The following is an 18,308-nucleotide window of genomic DNA, read 5'->3' on the forward strand; positions in this document are numbered from 1 at the left end:
AAAAACAACTTTTAACACAGAGGTTCTTCACTTTATAATAGTGGAATTGATATGTATTTGATTTTTGTTCTTTGTAGTTTTCCAAAGTCTTGTTTAACAGACCAAAGATTTCACAGCTCATAAGGTGGAATAATCTTCCAGCTCTTCTGTGGACTGATTGCTGTAGATTTGTGAGACTGATTGATTGATGAATTTCTGTAAGGTGTTTTGGGCTAGCTGAATGTTTTGGTAAATCTTGAACTAATTTTTTGAAAAATATTTAACTGAAAATTGGGAAAACTGCTTTTGTTTTTGGCTTTTCTGAACAGGTCTACTTGAAATGCTGTAGGAAAATGTCTTATTTCATAGCATATCCTCCAGATGGTGGTAGAGATTTAAACATGGTTTTAAAATTTTTTCTTGTCATCTTAATTTGAGTAGGTACACTTTTTCAAAACTGGTTTTATAACTACAGCTATGTGGAAGTGAACAATAATAGTAACTTGTTTTTCAGAAGTCTCCAAAAATCATATATAAAAACACAATGCCTCTCCTACATCATCTAGTGCCCTGTTGCTGTTGCCCAGTATAGTGACATGACAGCTGAGAAGGAGAAAGTTAAGCAACTCTTCCATTGTAATACATTCCACTTTTTTTTTTTTTTTTTTTTTTTTGCTATCATGCCAGGAAAGTATTTGATAGTAGTTTTTGGGTTTTTTTAACAGGCAGGATACGCAGAAGTGAAGTACCCTTTTGTACTTAAGAATGTGAATGCCAGTATTTTCTTGTGCCTCCTGAAAATGAAGAGATAACTATATAGATCCTACTTGACCCGTGTAGTTGTATTGACAATTTATGGTATTAATAATTGGTGCTCTTAGGTTGTTGTCCTTCAAGTCACTTGTAATTTTAGCAAGAATGTGGAGACTGGGATTTAATGCATATTTTAGAATATTAATAATTTCTTTGCTACTTGCATTGCTTTTTACTGATAAAGCTGTAACTAAATATAGACAAGATTTTTTGGTTTTTTGCGTAGTTGTTAGCCCCCATGAAAAGTGTTCTGTTTCTCATTCCCACCTGGTTTCTTGTGTAGACTGACACAAAAGTAGAATGAGTTTGTATTTGTAGAATGGTAAATGAAGTACTTCTCGGAGTGAAGCTTGAAATAACTGTATCTTGGAGTGGGATTTCAGCAGCCTAAAAGCTTTTCTTAGGAAACCAGTCTAATAATTGCTTTGAAGCAATAGTGGCTTAGTGTGTTACTGTTTCTAACCCCAAATGTAATAGAACATGCCTCACAGTACCTTAGTGATTGAACAATGATCAGTGGTTGGCAAATGCTCTAAGAAAGCCTGTCAGTTTATTTGGAAGGAAAACTCTTTTGCAGAAAGTGTTATAATTGAAAACTGTCCAACACAGATTGCTTTGTATCGCAAAGAATGAGGTTGAAACAACTGACAGTAACCTGGAGGTGTGTTGTGTAGCTCTTCCTCTAGTGAGGAAATACTACCTGTTGGAGTCACTTTGATGTCCAGTGTCCTTTGATGAAATTTTCTGTATGGTGACAGGGTATTATTGCTAGATTCTAATCTGCTTGTGAGATAGACCAAGATCTTGACCTACATGTGTTAGATGAATCCCAGCTACAGTGTGATGAGGACTGTCCGCTAAATTTTATGGGATCTCTTCATGTGTCCCTTGAGGTCTATGCTAAACTTGGGATTTTCCATTTCCTTTTTGAATCAGCACAAGTCTGGTGATTCCTAGGTTAAAGTTTTTTGAGTAAGAATTTATCCAAAAGGGTAAGTGTTATTGGATGATTTTTACATGGAATTTTGTCTGCTTACTGCAAGTGTTTGATAAGTCATTGACACAAGAATTTGATCTTCTAGGAACTAAGTGAAAGTCAAATATGACTTCATATTTTCGTGGTCTGGTTCTAGGAGAAGCCACTCTCAATACTCTTAGGGATCTGTAGATGTGCTTGACATCTGTAGATGTGTGGAGTTGATCAACAGAAACACTTTCCTAATTGGGGTAACTTTTCTGGGAGCAATGTGCTAGAACAAAAATTGAAAGTCACACATATTCACAATATTGAAGTAGCATTATTACTGCTGTAGAATGTCCAGGAAGGCTTCTTTTTCAAGTTTGAGGTTTCAAGGTGTTATATAGCACTGAATTTGCTCTTGGCAAATGTAAGAGTTCATGAACTAACTGAAAACTTGTTTCTCTTCTTGCCTTGCCATACTAACTCAATACACTAAACAATAGATACCTTTAATACTTTGAAATATTTTTTCCAAAGAATGAGTTCTATTTAGATATAATTAGAGATTCATATTTAGATTCTAGGTGTTGGTACTTATTTGGCGTCTATACCAACTTCAGGAAAAAATGCTGAGGTAGATTTCTTTGGGGCACGTGGGCACTGTGAGGAGTGCACTAGCCAAGATAAGAGGTCACAAACTTAAGTTGGGAATGAATGTATTCATGGGAAGGTGTTAATTACATATATATGTGTATATGGAAAGGTGTTAATTAGTCATGCAAAATGGGGCAAAGATGAAAAATATATAAAGATTACAGGACTTAATGTGGTCCTGAGTAGTTTTACTTATTCCTTCAAAGGTGCAATTTTGTGATTCCACAAGCAGTCTTGTCTGTGTAGCAGTTCTGACATTTTGAAGTCTTAGTAAACTGTTCTAGGATACTTTCTTGTGGGGTTCAAATAGTGTAACATACTGCTTCACAGTTTTTAGTTTCCTAATGGTGTTCTGCAATGTTCATAATATAAGATAACGTGGAGTATTAAAAGATTTTCCGAAATAAACGTGTTCTAAAGCGTGTTCAGCTTATAATACAGACAGGTGAAGATTTAAACTTCAAGTTGTCTACCTGAAATTGGTCTTTTCTTTTCATACCTCTGGCTAATCAATCTAATTGATTTTGACCAGCTGTCTTAATACCTTCAAAACTTGACAGTATTTGTAAAGACGCGTTAAACCTTTTACTTTCTTGTGATGACCTGTGCATCAAAGTGACATGACAGAAGGACTGTTTTGGTTTAGTGGCTACACAGTTAAATATCTGTTGCAATCTCCCAATTAGTCATCTTAAAAAGAGAGCATGAAGTGATGATACTACATTGCTACAGTGTGTTTTCTTTTGTGAATTGAGGTCAGTAACAGCCATGTCTTTGGTCAGTTATGTACTTATGTTAATAGGACAATCTGGTACTGAGTCCAGTGATCAAAATACCTTTAAATTAATTTCATTTGATATACATTTTTTTTAACAGCCTGTTATTGGGTGGCTTAGCTTGCTTTTATTCGCTATGCTTTAAGCTAATGTGCTAGTATTGTATATCACTTGCATACAGTTGATTACTTTTAGTCTTCTGTTATTGCTGAATTGAAGGTGGATCTGAAATCCTTTATCTGAAAAGGTTCACTTTAAAGTTCTTTGGAGTTCACAAAACAATAATAGTTTGTATGCTGGCTAGTGACTTTTACCAACTTTTCAATGCTTGAAATTAAGAGCTAGAATGAGACGAAATGAATGTTTTACTCTTTCATTTGAATTACTGTGTAGTAAATGAAGTGCCAATGTAACTGTCTCTTAATTTAATTCTTCCTCCTAGCTCTGTACTCAATCATTCTGTTCTGCGTCTTTCTGTGGATTCCCTTTGTCTATTTCTATTATGAGGAGAAGGAAGAAGATGATGGCAACACATGCTCAGTAAGTTTACTCTAGCAAATGCACCAAGCAGTGAAAAGGCAAATGAAAATACCCAAAACATGAAAGCAATAATGATTTTTTAATTTAGGAATGGTATTAACATTGTGTTATTTAAGTATATTACTGTAGTTCCATAAAAATTGTGGAGCAGTTTTTTGTAAGACATAGTCTGGCATTGTCTCGTCTAAGCACTGTGGTCTCACATGAAATGAAACTTTAGTAAGATAAGTAATTAATGTTTGTATTTTCATGAAGTCTTTAAACTTTATAAAAATTCTTTTGAGGTAAATGTCATACACAGGAAGTTAAAACTTCTTATGTGAGACTCCATAGAATAAAAACCATATATAGTGACAGCTTTTAAAGTAGAGAATAAGGTGGTTCTGATTCTGAAATAGGTACTCAAATTTTCTGTTTTTCTACTGTAGTGTTTGCTTTTTCCTTGAAGTGGGCAGTAGTAATTTACCTGAAGCTAACATGTTTACTTTTGTAATGCACTGGTTTGAGACCTCCCAGGGAATACTGCTTGCCAGTAAGGTGCTATGTTTCTAATGAAAACTGAATATTTTCTAAAGGATCTTCTGATCAATTAATCATGATTGTTATCCCTTCTGTTCAGTTGTAACCTTAACATAAGAAGACTTTCAATAATAGCCATAATATAGAGTATTACTAGTATATATTTTCTTTTAGTGTATTTGCAATGAATATATCCAAGCTTCCATTGACAGCTGCTCAGATGCATAGCTTATGGTGGAGCAGAATTCTATGTCATTGTTCACAGTTCTCAAGCTATGAGGTACTTCAAGAATGTATGCTTGTGACTTAGATATAAAACTACTTGTGGTCATTATGGAGGTTTTTTGTAGAATACCTGTTATTCTAAGTATAATACTTCATAGTTAGTTTGCCCAAATCCCTTTATATTCATTTTATGTCAATGTATTAACTTTCTCTTTAATATTCAGCAGGTTAAAACTGCACTCAAATACACTCTGGGATTCATCACAGTTTGTGCAGTTCTTCTGTTAATTGGGTAAGTATTTGTATTGAGCACTGTTCTATGCAAGATTTATCTGAGTTCTTTGCTTCTAAGAGGTAAATTATGATACACTCAATCTGTATAATCAGCATCAGCTTAATCACTAAAAGGGCTTAAGTATCCTGAGAATTATGGACCTGAAAAGTAAGAGTTTAACTGGAAGATAAAATAATTTTCTTAATTATGGGGGTGCTTGTGCTTCCAAGTTGACTCAACGCGCAGTGTGAATTGGCATCAAGGACATGGTGGCTTTGACACAACTACATTAATGCTTCTGTGTACAACAGGGAGTAAAAAATTTGTCCTAATCTATGTTCTCCAAATAGTTTTTGCTTTTCTCAAGTGATTTTTCTGAAGTGGACATCGCAAAACAGCTTCTTAGGGAAATGATTAGATGCTATGTACGTATACTTTCCTAAATAGAAATGTTGTCTGAAGAATGTTAGTGTGAGGTTATACTTGACTTAATTGTGCCTTGTATGATGAAGCTTTTGCTGGCCTTTGTTTAAAAGGCAAATGTTACTGAAGTGAGTAACCTGTTTGCAGCAAGTGCTATTGTTCTGAAACTCCGAGTAATAGCAGAAAATTGATTTCAGATTATCATTAAGTATGACATGCACACATCAATACCGAATCTTATGTCTGCTGTGTCATAAGCTCTTCAGCATTTTGACCGCAGCAATAAAGTTGGTAAAAATTGCAAAATGTATGCTAAAATGTTCCATATCAAAGTACTGGAGTGTGAAGTAGAAACTAGTGTGAAATTAATGCTTCCCGTTGTATACCATCTTACTGGAATATTGCTTTAGTTTTGATAAAAGTTAAAGGTACAGTTCTATCAAGTCTCTTGTCCTTTTAAGTGAAAGTAAGGTATTTGCTCTTATAAGAGATTGTAGGAGTTTATTACCTTAATCATTGTCTAGAAATACTGCTAAAATTTCTGGCAAAAGCTGTTTGACAGTTAGCTCACATCATAGGTATAGCCAGATGTATTGTATTGCACATCCGGTTTAGAAGTCTTGGTAGTGTCTCTAGTAGGCGTCAGCTGAATCCTCAGTAACTGTAAGCATGTTTCTTCCTCTCTCCCAGTAAGATAGGAAAAGGTAATTCTTGTATTTCTCTTTTAAGCGAAACTGCAAGACTCCCTTCAAGGGGAAAAGGTTCAGTTTTAGGAGGCAACTGAGGTGTCTGTGCTGAAGAAAAATGTGAACTCTATTTCCAGTATAGTTTTATATAGATTAAGTAGCATATGTCTCAGTTTCTATGTATATGCTTTTTCTGAAGAAGTTACTGGTCTTAATCAGCTGTTTTCCTAGCAGGGGCAGGGAGTGGCCACAGAGTTCCAGTGTGACCAGAGAGAAACATGTTGGAGCTGAAGCTTCTATCTGAGTGGTTTGACTGAGTGTGGTAGTGAAGACTAGTCTTGCAGTAGTGGGGGATTCTCCCACTGGTGGTTAGGATCAGAGTAATGTTAAAATAGACTGGAATTTTGTGTGCTGCGTTTGACTCTAGGTGTCTAGGCTTAGTGAACTAGAGTGCTGCAGCACACAAGTTGAGAGAGAGAGGGGGGTAGGACTATTTCCTGCTAAGTGCCTAACAAATAGTCTTTCTTCCTGTGCTTACATGGCTGGTGTCTCATAGCCAGACAGCCTGCATTCTGATTGGTTTAGGAAGTAATCTGTATGATTAAAAAAGGTCAATAAATAGTTTTAAAGGTCTACATAAGGAAGTTTTTGCCTCTTCCCTAGTCAGGTGTCCTCAAATGAATTATAGAAGCTATATTAAGCTCTAAGTTTCAGTGTTATTTTCATACCGGGATGTTGCCCTTGCTGCACTAGAGATCATTGTGACTCTTTTGGGAAACAAATGTGTTTGGTGCCACATAGTCTTGGAGGTTTTTCTGACTTGATAACATAGCTCAGTGAGCAGGATGTTATTGTCCTAATTATCAGGAGTAGTGTTTGTACTACTTGCTTTACTTGTCTGTTACAAAACAGTTGTCTGGCAAAAATGCGCATGTCTGAAATACTTAAATCCTCTGCACACAAATAACTTGATGCAGAGTTCCATGAAAAGCCAAGTATGGGGCAAATTTATACTGGGATGCTCAGAACTAGTTTTTACTTGTCATAACTTTCCCTTCCCATAAGTTAGGCACTTTCCCTCTACTGTCTCTAAATCTCATGTGCTTGTCAAGGGGTTTGACATACTGCAATCTACATTAAGGAACCCTGAAGCAGTCTAGTATGAATAAAAAGGCTGGTTTTGAGGCTAATGAACATTGGGTTCCAAAATGCATGCTTCTCTGGCTTTCAGTGTTTAGAATTAAACTGGTTACCTTAAATTTTCTAGAACCATTAGCTCTTAAAAAGCTATGAATATATCTAATTATCCTATAAATAGTTATGCAAATTATATCACAGCAGAATTCACTTAAGGAAATGAGTCTAAATCTGGTGTGTTGAAAAATAATTTCCTAAGGATGACAGTTAATGACACTCTGATTTAAGGATCAAACTTCATCCATCTACACTTGTGTATTAGCCCTGCCAAGAGTGAATAGTTTTAAACTGCTTGTCTTGCATTTACTTTCCTTGTCCTGCAGCCTAGATATTGATCTAGATTTTAATCATAATTTAGCCAGGATGTGTTTTGAACAGCATAGCAATTTGCTTCTATTCTTAAAATTACTACAGTTAATAATTTGATTTGTGTCCAGAACTCCAAGTATCAGACATCACAGCTGAGCTGTTTTGTTTGCTTGCATTACCTAAATTTATAACTCCTGTGTTCCTTTCTGGGGCCTTTGGTGCATGGAACTTGCACAGGAGCAGAATCACTTGTCCATCTCCTTCAGTCAAGGATTGTCTGAGTACTAATTGAAGAGTATAATGTATTCAGTAGCCCCTGCTCTGATTAGTGTCCTTTGACATGCTGGTTCAGCAAAGAAAAAAAAAAAAAAAAGAATCCTATTGTTCTCAGTGGAAAAAAAAGCAAGCAAGCAACTTATAAATATCCTAAAATGTTCTTCCATCTTGTTCGTTCCCTGCATGTGGTCCACAAATAGCAAATCCATAGTCATGCTAAAATAAAAAGGACTTGAGCTGGGTTATGTTCTCAGTCTCCTTTAACCATTTTTAGCAAATAAACCTGCAGTTATTTATTTTTATAATTTATAAGTAGAAATGTTGCCTAACTTGATTTTAATACCTGTGTCTTCATTCTGTCTGGATGCTGTTGTATGGAAAGAATTACTACTAGAGGCAGATACAAGAGCTAAATCCTAAGTCAACAAGCTAGTGTCAAATTAAGCAAAGGCTAGCCCTCATTCTGCCTCATGCACAGTCAAGAAGTTTTCTTTAGAAATTAAAATCTTGATTTTTAAAATGTCAACTTTTTTTTTTTTGGCAGTGTGTCCGTTTGGTTTTGATGAGATGATTGTGTGCACACAGTTGGTTTAGCCCTAACCTTGGAAGCAAAAAGCATATATTTTGTACTTTGAGACTGCTCCTGGAATATATGTATTTGTTTGGGACTTAAAGCAGGGGGTCCAATTATGTTGTACAAATTATATGAATTTGTCATAGAAGTCCAAATGATACTTGTGAACATTCTTTATGGATGCAGGTTTGAGTTCTTAAATGACCTCAAACCATGTCTTGTAGACATTCAAGGTTTCAGTGGTTTTTTGGTATGGAGGCACTGTTTTTCCAGCTATTACAAACTCAGCTGTTTTGTCTGTACGGGTGCTGAAGAGTTGTTCTTATTAGTTGACTTTAGGTGGTGAGCCTGATAACAGGAAGCTTTCAGCTAGGGGCCTGTGTTACCTGACATTGTTCTCTGAGCATTCTTTGCTATTGTGCTTATTGGAAGAACAAAAAGCCTTAATGAACTTCTCTGCAGCTCAGTTCTCTGGGCCAACTGCAGAACAGAGAATGGAATGGAGCAGATGTGTTTAGTTGTAATAATGGAAGATAAACATGTCCCTTTGTATTTAAACACTTGTTTGAGAAATCATTAATTATTTTATTTTGGCTTTCAGAAATGTACATTTATAGGAGAATTTGTCTCAATTGATGCTTTAAGTTTATTTGCTCATTTGCACATGAATCAAATCAGGATTGTAAATCATATTAATGTCTTTTAATTATACTTGAGTGTGGAGCCCTTAGCTCTTTTAGGACAGGTAAATAGAAAATCACTTGTTCATTGACTTCAGACTGGACGGTACACACACATACCTGTACTCTGATCTAAAGGCAGTATTTGAGGAGAATGTCAATAAAATGAAACACTGCCTTTTCTTCAGGAATGAATGGATTTCTATCTTCTTAATTTGGAAGTAAGATTCTTCTTATTTTTCACTAATTAGGGTAAGAGATTTTTTTTTTTTTGTATTACAGTGCTTTTGTTCCTTTGGATATTCCCAACAAGAAGAATTCCACAGAGTGGGAGAAAGTGAAGCTCCTGTTTGAAGAATTTGGAAGTAGTCGTAAGTTTGAGATTTGTTCTGAGCTGCTACTCCACTAACCTCTGCCACTTGTTCATTGACTGAGCAAGATAATTAACTTCCTTGGTGGCAGTTTTCTAACTTTTCTCTGACTACTTACCTACAGTAAGTCTTTGCAATAAGACTTCTTCCTGTTCAGAGAAAAACAAAAATTAGGACTATTGTGAAAGCAGACGCTGTCAGCATCTCCTCTCTATACTTTAAATACAAGTCCCCATTTGACAGCAAGGACTCCAGTATTGTGTCCACTGATATTTATGGTGGGGAGAGAGGGTGCTTTCTTCTATAGTCTTCACTTAGCTCTTAAATGCTGCTTTGGTGCTGAAGTTCACTGACTTTCAGGGTATGGTGAGTGTGTATCATGTTGTGATGGTCTTCATTCATTTGCCTAATGAAATGCAGTACTGCTGTTCACTGTAAAAATGAGACAAGTGGTTCTGTCTGTTTGGATGGGAAAGTCCTGTGGGTGTTACTACTTCTTCCCTTTGCTCTTACAGTACTGACCTCTTCTAAAAGTGTGGTTTACAGTTGTTATACTTTACACTAGGGCTGTAAAGAGCTGTTTAAAAGGCCAAATTCCATGGAATAGTATTTAACATTTAGGTGATGCAGTTCATGCTCTTAACCAGGGTATGTTTTCAGGGTAAAGGTGTGAAGGAAGTGTTTTATAGGTGAGCTAAAACAGGCTTGATGTCACTTTTCAAATATATTCAAGAAAGGGTAACTAAAAGTTGTTTAACAGACATTCATCCCAATGCATAAGTACAACATTATTTTGTGTTTCATTCTTGATACGCATCAGAGCATTGGTGTCTGTGTGAATACTTTAGGATATGATCATACAAGCATTCATCAAGTCATATTCTGTATTAGTCTAGGAATTTTGTACTGAATAAAAGTTCCCTGCAATGACATATACCAAACACTGACAGAGCTGGCTAATCCCTTCAGGGCCCATCAACTTTATATGTACAGTTTGCTTAAGTATTCTACAACCTGATCCTCTTCCACCAAGAGTAAATATTCCTTCCAGCTTTTCTCACTTTGCTTTCTGGCCTGGATTTCCTGAAGTCTGGTCTTGCTAGTAAAAGACTGAGGCAAAGAAAGCATTCAGCAGCTCAGACTTGTCATGAAAAAGTCCTGTCTCACCAGGTCCCCTGCCCTACTCAGCAACAAGCCCCAGTTTTTCCTCTTCTTACTCTTGCCACTTAAATACTCAAAGCCCTTCTTGTTTGCTTTGACATCCTTGCAGGGTCTTTAATCATAATATGTTCCGTGCTGTAATTTCTGCTTGTAAGCGTAGGAGATGGGGAGGACAAATCCATAGCTTATTGAATGTTTTGGCTGTCTGCTTGTTGGTGTTTCTCTTGCTTTGCAAAGATAACAGCTTTGCAAAGCAAGAGAACAGGAAAAAGTGCTACTTAAACTGTTTATACAGGTTGTGATAATGGTTGAGCTGAGATGTAAGCTAATTTTTCCAGGTGACCTTGATGTGACTGTAACAAAGTATTTGGCTCTGTCTTTCCTATGGAATACAGTATAGCCTATATTTATTTCTAGGAAAGTAAACTGATTAAGATGCTGGGTTGGGATGTGAAAGTCTGATTTTGTGTTCTATCAGCATTCTCTTGTGACTTGTAATTTCATAGGATAATTCAGATTGGAGAGACCTCAGGTCATCTATTCAAATCTGCACCAAGGAGGAAGCTGTAAGATTAGACTGGGTTGCTCAGGGTTTCATCACCTAGCTCTTCAAAACCCCCCAAGTTTGTAGACTGAACTCATTGTGGAAAAATCTCTCCTCTTACCTGTTGTAGATATACTTGCTGTCACCCAGTTGTCTCACACTTGGCAACTATGCACCACTGAAGAACCTGGGCTCCACCTGTTTGCTAAGCAGACAGGCTCTATTGGGTGTCCCAAAACCTCTGTTCCAGGTCAAACAACCTGACTCCCTCAGCTGATTTGCACAGCATGTGCTCCAGCTTCCAACCACCATAGTTCTTCCCTTAGCTTGCTCAGATTTATCAGCCTTAACCTGCAGCAGGGGCCTCAGAACTGGTTGCTTTATATGGTCTCTTCCTTTAATAGATGGACGTGCTGCTGTTGATACAGCCTGGGGTGCCATGGGACTTCCATGCTGGCACGGCCTGCTGCTGGCTTATCTTCAGATTGCTGTCTCCCAAGACCCCCATGCAGGGGTCCCTTGTGTTTTCATAGAGCTGCTCCACAGCCAGCAACGCTCTGCAAAGGGTCCTTTTGTGTTCCAGGTGCTGGAGAAATAAGGACAAAATGCTTGCCCACTGTCTTTACTTCTACCTGTTGTGCTGTTTTTATATTAATTTACCCTTTTCCTTTGTCTGCCCATAGTGGCCCAAGAAATACAAAGATCTTGAGACATAGAACAAACATCCAGTCATCACTTGGTAGTTGGTTGTGGGGTTATGAAAGGAATGCAAACTCATTCACTGAGGCAAAGCCTGATAATATACTTCTGTATACAATTATCAATTTTTCAGCCAGTTAGTTTCTTAATGTTGCATTGAGCACAGTTCAGACTTCTAAAGTGGATATTAAATGTTGATTTCAAATACTTATACAGCAGGATCTTCAAATATGGTGTGTAAGTACATTGTGTGATATGTTACAAATAGGGCCACTCGTGGGCTATTTTTTGCCCCCTGAACTTCAAAAACAGCTCAAATTTTTATAGCTACTGAAGGAAAAATAATGCTAGGTGTTTTTTGGTAGGTTTTGGGTTTCTTTTTATTTTCCTTTTGTCTTTATTTAATAAGTTTTAAACATAGCTGTAGTATTTGAAACAGAGGAACATATTGCTTTTAGCTCTGGGGAAGTTGTTTGATATTATCTAACGGAAATAGTAAAGGAGATATTTGAGCAGTGAAGTTGGATTTTGTTGTGCTATTCTAATAGTTTTTGGTGGTTTTGGAAGGAGGCCTGTAGGGTTGGTCAGAAGAGAGGTGCAGCTTCTCATAGAGTAAGGTTATGATTTCTCAGTTTATAACATCTTAGCGCAGTGTTCAGTAAATAAGAATGGAAACTAGCTATGGAATGGAAACAGGCTAGTGTATCTGTGTGAGTAGAAATAAAAGTCACTGTAAATTCTTGAATTAACTAGAGGGGAGGACATGGGGGAAAACAGTAAACTCTGGTTATGACTGAGCACAAACATGAAATTGTTTGCTGAAGTTTAATTTCTGTAATTTACGCTAAGTTTCAAAGTTACTAAGTAACCAAAGCCACTTGTGATGTCTTGTGTGGTGAGGTTAGGGACAGACCTGTTCTGAAGAATTATGCAGAAGGTTTTAGGGAGTTAAACACCTTTTTATTTGGTCACTCTTTTACTTGTTCTTTAAATTACTTGAGTTATGAAGTTACAGTAACTGTATAGTCCCCTCAACTTTTTCCAGTTTGTTGGTCTGTATATACATTGAGTGAAGCTGAGGGTTTTTTTGGTTGGTTAAAGGATCCATGGTTGTCTGATTCTGGATGATGCTGTTAGTAGGAGAAATCAGGTGATAGCAAACAAAACTAAGATGAACCATCCAGAATGCTCATGAAAGATGTGCAAGTTACCGCAGCACCGTGGGGAGGCCAGACCTAAGTCTTGAAGAGGTATTAGACAGTTATGGGAGCAAGTTCATTAGTGTCTTTTTAACCATTTGGGTCAATGTAACTTCTGTGAGCTTGTGAAAACAATGAGACTCTGTCCTGGATCCTATAATTTGGGATAAAGATCGGTTGTGTTCAAAAAGCTCTTTTAGGTAAGTCTGAGTTATAACTGTTTAATCTTTTGTCTTTCTCATGAACTTAAATCTCTTCTGGAAACTACTTTAGGAAGAACTGTTCTTATATATCTACTGTAATTTCAATGAGTTCTTTTATTTTTTTTTTTTTTTTTTGCAGATGGCTTGACTGCACTTTCATTTTCCATTAGTTCCTTGACTGTGATTGGAATGTTGGCAGCTATCACTTACACAGTAAGTTGCTATGCAGCATTTTCAGATTTTTACCTTCAGGATACTTGCAGTTATCACTGGCTCTACCTGTGTGGAAAATTTGTCATCCTAAAAAGATTCAACAGTGTCTTTAGCTCTGGATTTTGATGGTTTGAAACATTGATTCTGAGTTCCAGCTTTTTGCTGCAATTTTAAGGACCACTGTTTTAGTAGTGAGCAGAGATCAGACTTAATTTTGATGTGTTTATGCAAGGGGATGTCACATTACTTATGACTTGTAACACTGTCACTGACTTGCTCTTAAGCCTTTATTTCTCCACCCTGATATAAGGAATTAAGTGTTGCACTTTTTTTATTCATTGACCTGTGGTATAACCTAGAGCTGATATGGAGCTAAGTACTGTAGTTCTTTATGAGAGGGGATTTGGAAAGGTTCCTTCTGTAACCAATTGTAAATGGTATGATTAAGGTTATGTTAGTTTAACTGTTTGACTCTTGCTTTTATGTACAAAGAAAAGGAGCTGTTTAAACTTACTGACTTTGTCTGACATTTAATGTTTATGTGGTCATTTGCTTTCCCAATTTGTTCTATTTCTTCATTCAGTGAATAATCAGCGTGTTTGTAATACTACATGTTTTAATTTGTTGTCAAGGTAAAATTTTGCAACAAAGAAGCAGCTTTAAAGCTTAAGATAACTGGCTGATAACAGACAAAGCTTTAAATTTTCTCCCAAATTGCTGTTTTTCTGACAGGTTTTTATCTTTAAGTTCATGTCCTTGCTAATATGTTGTTTTCTTCCATTGGAACCTGGCTCTAACATAGCTACTCCCATATAGCTTTGCTGGTGAATTCTAAGTGCCTTTGTAGCAATAGCTTATGCAGTAAATTATTTTGAAGCATTGGTACTCAAGGAGGTGTCTATTTCAGGCAAACTAGAAATGTATAGTTTATACATTTATAGTTTAAACTTGAAAAAGGATTTAAGAAAGAGGGAAGGGGGTAAGGTGCTTATGAAATGCTACCTTTAGAATGTTAAATGAGTAAAAGTATAGCTAATGATTTTCTGTCTCTCCAGCTGCTGTAAGTTACAGCAGAATTATGGAAGGCAGTTCAGTACAGGTTCGCAGATGTGTCAGAACCCCGACAGCTTAGTGGCTATCAGGATCTGTGCAGTAGGTAGGAGAGCAACTGAGCAGGTCAACTAGTGGGTATTTTAGGTGAGGTGAATTGCTCTCAGCCCCATTGACAAAGTGCTTTAACCTGATCAAGATGATAAATTTTATTACTTTAAGCCTTTTCTTTAAGTGACATGGGTCATTAAATTATTCAAGCTATCTTGCTAACATCTGGATCATATGATGGTTAAAAATGATCTAGACCTCCACTTAGCCTGTAATAATGTGCCAGATTTTAATTAGTTTCCCTTAATTATGGAAGAAAATATTAATTTCTTGTTCGAATTGCTGAAGAGCACATATACTGTTATTTTAGCCATGATACTAACAAAAGCAAAAACACCTTAGCTGGGAGAATATAAGTGTTTTGTTCAAACAACCAAGTATGGTTTTTATAACTGTTAGCAAACATCTAAAATGTGAGATTGTGAAAATAAAGCAACTTTATTCCTGACTGAAATGTAAACAATTTACAACAAAAACCATAGCAGATGTGACACTTTGTGATATGGTTTAGTGGGCATAGTGGTATTCCATCAAAAGTTGGGCTTGATGATCTTGGAGGTCTTTTCCAACCTTAATGATTTTGTGATTCTTGGAATTTATTTCAATTTACTGCTAATATTTCCTACTTCCAGTGTTATTGCCTGCTTATTTTTGAGCCCATACTGGTCGTAGGCACCATTCAGCTGAGTATCCCAGTATGCTTCTGTCGTCAACAGCTGAACCTGGAAATATGTGGAACCTGGAAATCCATGTTCAATAACTTCAGTGTTCTGTGTTTTCTGTGTTTTCTCAGATGAAGACAATACCTAAATCTTCAATACTGTTGGTTTAGTGTCAATATATTTACAACTTATATAAATACTGAGTGATAAATGAGGTGAAACATCAAGCATGAGAACTAACTCTTACCTGAATGCCTTAATTACTAAGACTTTAGGGCTAATTTGTTGCTTTGTAAGCTTCAATTGAGCTGTCTATGCAAATGTCTGGAGTGTGAAATTGATTTCCTTTATTTTTAGCTGTTGTATTTCATTCCTCTGGAACTCTCTGTTCTGTTTTACAGTAGGAGTTAAGGGAGAGTGGGAGAAATGGAGGAGCTATTTTACAGAAGTTTTGGGCATGAGCTCAAACAGGAGTGGGTTGTTACCTATGTCTGATGTGAGTTTTTTGTCATTGTTTGCAGGCAGGTGTAGAATCTTAGCAGTGAGCTGGTTTTGATATATGGGTGGACTGAGGTACAAATGTGTCACAGACAGTGAAAAAGCTTTTGAGAAGGTCTGTTCTCCAAGTTGGAACAGTGTTTTCTTTGTGCTCTAGAGCTTTCATAACACCTTTCCCACCAGCAGTGATGGTCAGGCTTCCATACTTAAGCTATTTTCACCTGAAACAGCATGGGCTGGACTCATCCCAGTCGTATTTCATAATGCAAAAATTGCTTCAGTAATGAAAAATTTCTGGCCTGTTGTACTTGCCTGAACTTCAGAGAGAGGTGGGTCCAGAGTGTAGCCTGTCTTTGCCAGTTTGGATTACTCCACTCGCTCTACTTTAGAGCAGGAGAACATGATTCTGGAAGGAGTGACTATTTTCTCTTGGTTGTTTCCCATGTCTTTGTGGAGTGGTTTTCTTTTGCTGTATTAGAGTTGTATAAAAAAAAATCACCTCTAGATGAGACATACATGAGTGCACAGACAAGTCTGTTTTTCAGGCAGCCTTCTGCTGCCTATCAAATTGTTTATCCCAGTTTCCAAAGGTGGGAGATGTTTGTGCTTAGTCATCAAACCGCTCTTTGATCATTGGTGTGAGTTGCTGTTTTTAAATACAGAAAGAGAATATTGTTATGTAAGAGTGAACACAGGAGCTAAGACTCCTGTTTCAAAATTTTCCACAAATGCTTAGTAGATGATGGAAAAAAGAATAGATGGGGACACTGTGTGTGGTATCAGAGTTCATGTGTCTCTGAATGGAGGTGATCTCAGATCTGTGGTTCACACAGTGAAGGGTTGAGGGTTTATAGTATAGGCGTAACTGAAAATTTTTGATTTTCCCCTGACTTCTGCATATCCTTAGCCTGTTTCAGTGCCAGAGTTTGCTATTCTATTGTTAAAGGGAAGTTAAGAGCAGATATATCTGATCTTCTATGTATTCATTCACAGTAAAGAAAAAAATCTATGCTAAATGCTTATCTAATAAAGGTTGTATTGTAATAAGTAATATGTTAGCAAATCCCTTCATACCTAATTTAAAATGGCTTTACATTGAATGCCTGCTATAACACAAAGCTCAAAAAATAAATAGGAATGCTGTGACTGCAGTTGACTGATTTAATCTTAAAATGTTATTTATGGAAGAAACCATGAAAGAGATGAATCAAGTGGTTTTATTAAAGTCCCTGGCAGTGCAATTTATCCATTCTACAATTAGTTGAATGTATGTTAACAGTACTGCTTTGTGTGGCCTTCAGCATGAAGAATTAGATTATGGCTGCTCTAAAATTGAATTTGTCTTGTGGTAATATACAATAATGTGAGAAGTTGGGGGGAAAAGACTTTGGCACTGTCAGTAGGTAGCCTTGAATTTGGGTAGAAATAGAGAGCAAAAGCTCACTTCAGCATATGTGTGTATCTAGGCTCCTTTATGAAAGCATGTCCTCCTGCTTCCATAGGAGGAGGGATGCAGCAGGGTGGTGTTACTGAGACTGTAAATGGCTGCAGTTTAAATTATGGAACTAACAAATTTACCCCAAGGACTAATATAGTTAAAACCTATTTTTAAGCATCACTCCAGTATTTGGGGCCTCTCAAGGCCCTGATTTTTTTGATACATTACTCTGAAGTACATGGTGAGCTGTCAAGGCAATGAAGAACAGAATTCTTATCAGATCGTACTGTGTTGTAGCATTTGATATGTTAGGATTTGGGGGTGAAGATGACAGTTGAGGGACAACACAAATTGAAGCACCGTGCTGGACTGGATTTGCAGATAACTGAGTACTTGTGTTACTGGCTATGATACATATGTAGGTAATGCTACAGTTCAGTGGGGTTGTCATTACATTAGATTCCTGGGTTCCATTTTCTATGGCTTCAAACATCAAAATCACAGTAAATTTGATCTAGTGATACATACAGAGAAGAGTTTTTCTTGCAATTTGTGGAAAAATGCAGAGTTTTGCTCTTGAGTTGTGAGCTTTTTCCCAGCATCTGAATGGGATAGGATGAAGTACACTGTCAAAACTGAAATTGCCAAAGAAATAAAACTCCTCTGGTATGAAAAGTTCCTGATCTCCTCAATTTCTGTGAAATACTAGTTAAAAGCTTTTGGAGGTATTAGTAATAAATAATGATCCTGAAAGCATCTCATCCCTTAAGGTAAATCACTGGGGAGGGTATTAGCATGGAAATTACCAGCTTAAGGAGTTATTGCAAAAGTTGCTTTTCCAAAAAAAGGTCACTGAGAAAATTCGCAACTACTTTCATTGATAACTTAATACAGAAGATTGTGTATGTACTTGGTACCTACTAAGAAGCAATAATTATTATAAGAATTAGATTTTAATTCAAGTTTCATGCTTGCTAGGAAATATCTTCAGGAGTCAGAAGCAAAGTAAATGCTTAATAGTATTTCTTAACACCATGTCATTCAAATGAGAAGACGAGCTGCAAGCAAGATGATTAAGGAATAAAAGGAGTATTTAGAGGATTTTAACTCCACACTTTAAATGGAACATAAATTGGTTTGTTTTGTTTAGTTTTCCATGTGGTGCTATTTGGGACAGTCCTGCAGAATGTGGCATCAGTGTCTTCTCTGGGCTATAATGATGTCTGGCTGTGAGCTGTGTGGTTTTTGAGTCAGAACCTTTTTCCAGTAGTGT

General features: G+C 36.7%; 1 protein-coding gene across 2 annotated transcripts in view; it reads left to right on the forward strand.

Annotated features, from left to right (window-relative positions):
• Nucleotides 1-18,308, forward strand: part of LMBRD1 (LMBR1 domain containing 1) — a 67,503-nt gene that overhangs the window by 10,367 nt on the left and 38,828 nt on the right. The window contains exons 4-7 of one of the 2 annotated variants that reach the window (XM_059842657.1): nucleotides 3,626-3,723; nucleotides 4,692-4,759; nucleotides 9,169-9,257; nucleotides 13,203-13,276. In XM_059842657.1, the coding sequence (XP_059698640.1) occupies nucleotides 3,626-3,723; nucleotides 4,692-4,759; nucleotides 9,169-9,257; nucleotides 13,203-13,276 (329 nt within the window). The remainder of the gene's footprint in view (nucleotides 1-3,625; nucleotides 3,724-4,691; nucleotides 4,760-9,168; nucleotides 9,258-13,202; nucleotides 13,277-18,308) is intronic. The other variant, XM_059842658.1, reaches the window with a different exon arrangement.

Source organism: Haemorhous mexicanus, chromosome 3 (assembly GCF_027477595.1).
Source record: "Haemorhous mexicanus isolate bHaeMex1 chromosome 3, bHaeMex1.pri, whole genome shotgun sequence".
Lineage (NCBI taxonomy): Eukaryota > Metazoa > Chordata > Aves > Passeriformes > Fringillidae > Haemorhous > Haemorhous mexicanus.